Raw genomic sequence first — 1471 nt, forward strand, 5'->3', positions numbered from 1 at the left:
TTTGGATTCAATAATAACTCCTGGCGTCTGTCCTGCTTTAATGACACATTCTGTGTCTGGTACAGTTATTATGCCACTTACACACATGTCCCTTTAAGCTCTTCTAATAGAGTAGGAGTGTATGTGGATGTGTCGGCCGGCATTCTGTCCTTCTACAGTGTCTCTGACACTCACAAACTCACACACATACACACATTCAACAACACATTCACTGAACCTCTCTATGCTGGATTTGGGCTTATATCTTACGCATTTAACTCCACAGTGTCTCTGTGTCCGTCTGAAAACCCTGTGGGCAACAACACAGATGTCACATGCACACGTGAATGAAACAAATACTCTCACTTTATATACCTTTAACATACAAATGCAGAAATATACTAATTTAAATGTGTAGGCTTTTTTTTGTTTTTTGCACAAAATCTGATTAATAATTTAAATCATTTGTTTCTTGAACAAGGAATCAGTATTATAGTACATATACATTTTTGCTTTCATATTTATGTTAAAGGGGTCATATGATGCAATTTCAAACTTTCCTTTCTCTTTGGAGTGTTACAAGCTGTTCGTGCATAGATAAGATCCCTAAAGTTGCAAAGACTAAAGTCTCAAACCCAAAGAGATATTCTTTATAAAAGTTAAGACTTGTCCACACCCTCCTAAAACGCCTCGTTTAAACACGCCCCCACGTCTACGTCACTGTGTGGGAAGATTTGCATAACACCGCCCAAATGTTACGCCAAAAGAAGGCGTAACTTTTATTCTCGCTGTAGTATTGTTGTTGCCGCCGCCGTCATGTTGTGGAGATGCTGCGTGTTTCGTTGTGAAAACGAAACTACTTTGTTTGGCGTTCCAAAAGAGGACGATATCCGCTTCGTCATGCCTAGAGCTGATCTTGAGGTATTCGGCCAATCACAACGCACTGGATAGCTGGCCAATCACAGCACCCCTCTGCTTTTCAGAACGATGAGCTTTGTAAAAATGTATGCGTTTCAGAAAGGCGGGGCATAGAGGAGAAACAATAATGTACATTATGTGAAAAATAATGTGTTTTTTTTACCTTAAACCGCATAAACACATTGCATTACACCAAATACACAACATAATGTTCTTTTTAGCAACGTCATATGACCCTTTTAAACTTTTATTCTTCACTTGGGCTGTGTGTATATTGTAGTTAACACAATTGTGTTTATTCCAGTGTCTGTGTTGTTAGTGTATGTGTGTACTTGTAATTTTTGTCACCACCCCTTTCCCCTTTAACCTTTTAACTCGTACAGTTTATTTATTTATATTTTTTTTTTTAGAATTTTAGAACATATGACATTTCAGTTTCCATGGTGACACATTGAGCTGAAAGTGGCACTTGCTGACTGGCCAGGAGAACATATTTCAGTTTGTTTGTTTTTTTCTAATTTGAAGTCTTGAAATGTGCAAACCATAATAAACATTTAATTTTTGTCTACCATTT

The 1471-nt window shown here is 37.5% G+C and overlaps 1 protein-coding gene across 1 annotated transcript in view; it reads left to right on the forward strand.

The window, feature by feature from the left end:
• The window catches only part of LOC107694888 (NACHT, LRR and PYD domains-containing protein 3-like), a 41121-nt gene extending 40791 nt beyond the window's left edge, over positions 1 to 330 (forward strand). The window contains exon 10 of the mRNA XM_016494610.1: positions 266 to 330. Within this exon, the coding sequence (XP_016350096.1) occupies positions 266 to 330 (65 nt within the window). The remainder of the gene's footprint in view (positions 1 to 265) is intronic.
• Positions 331 to 1471: the final 1141 nt, after the last annotated feature.

The sequence above is a fragment of the Sinocyclocheilus anshuiensis genome, unplaced genomic scaffold (genome assembly GCF_001515605.1).
Source record: "Sinocyclocheilus anshuiensis isolate Anshui unplaced genomic scaffold, SAMN03320099.WGS_v1.1 scaffold418, whole genome shotgun sequence".
NCBI lineage: Eukaryota > Metazoa > Chordata > Actinopteri > Cypriniformes > Cyprinidae > Sinocyclocheilus > Sinocyclocheilus anshuiensis.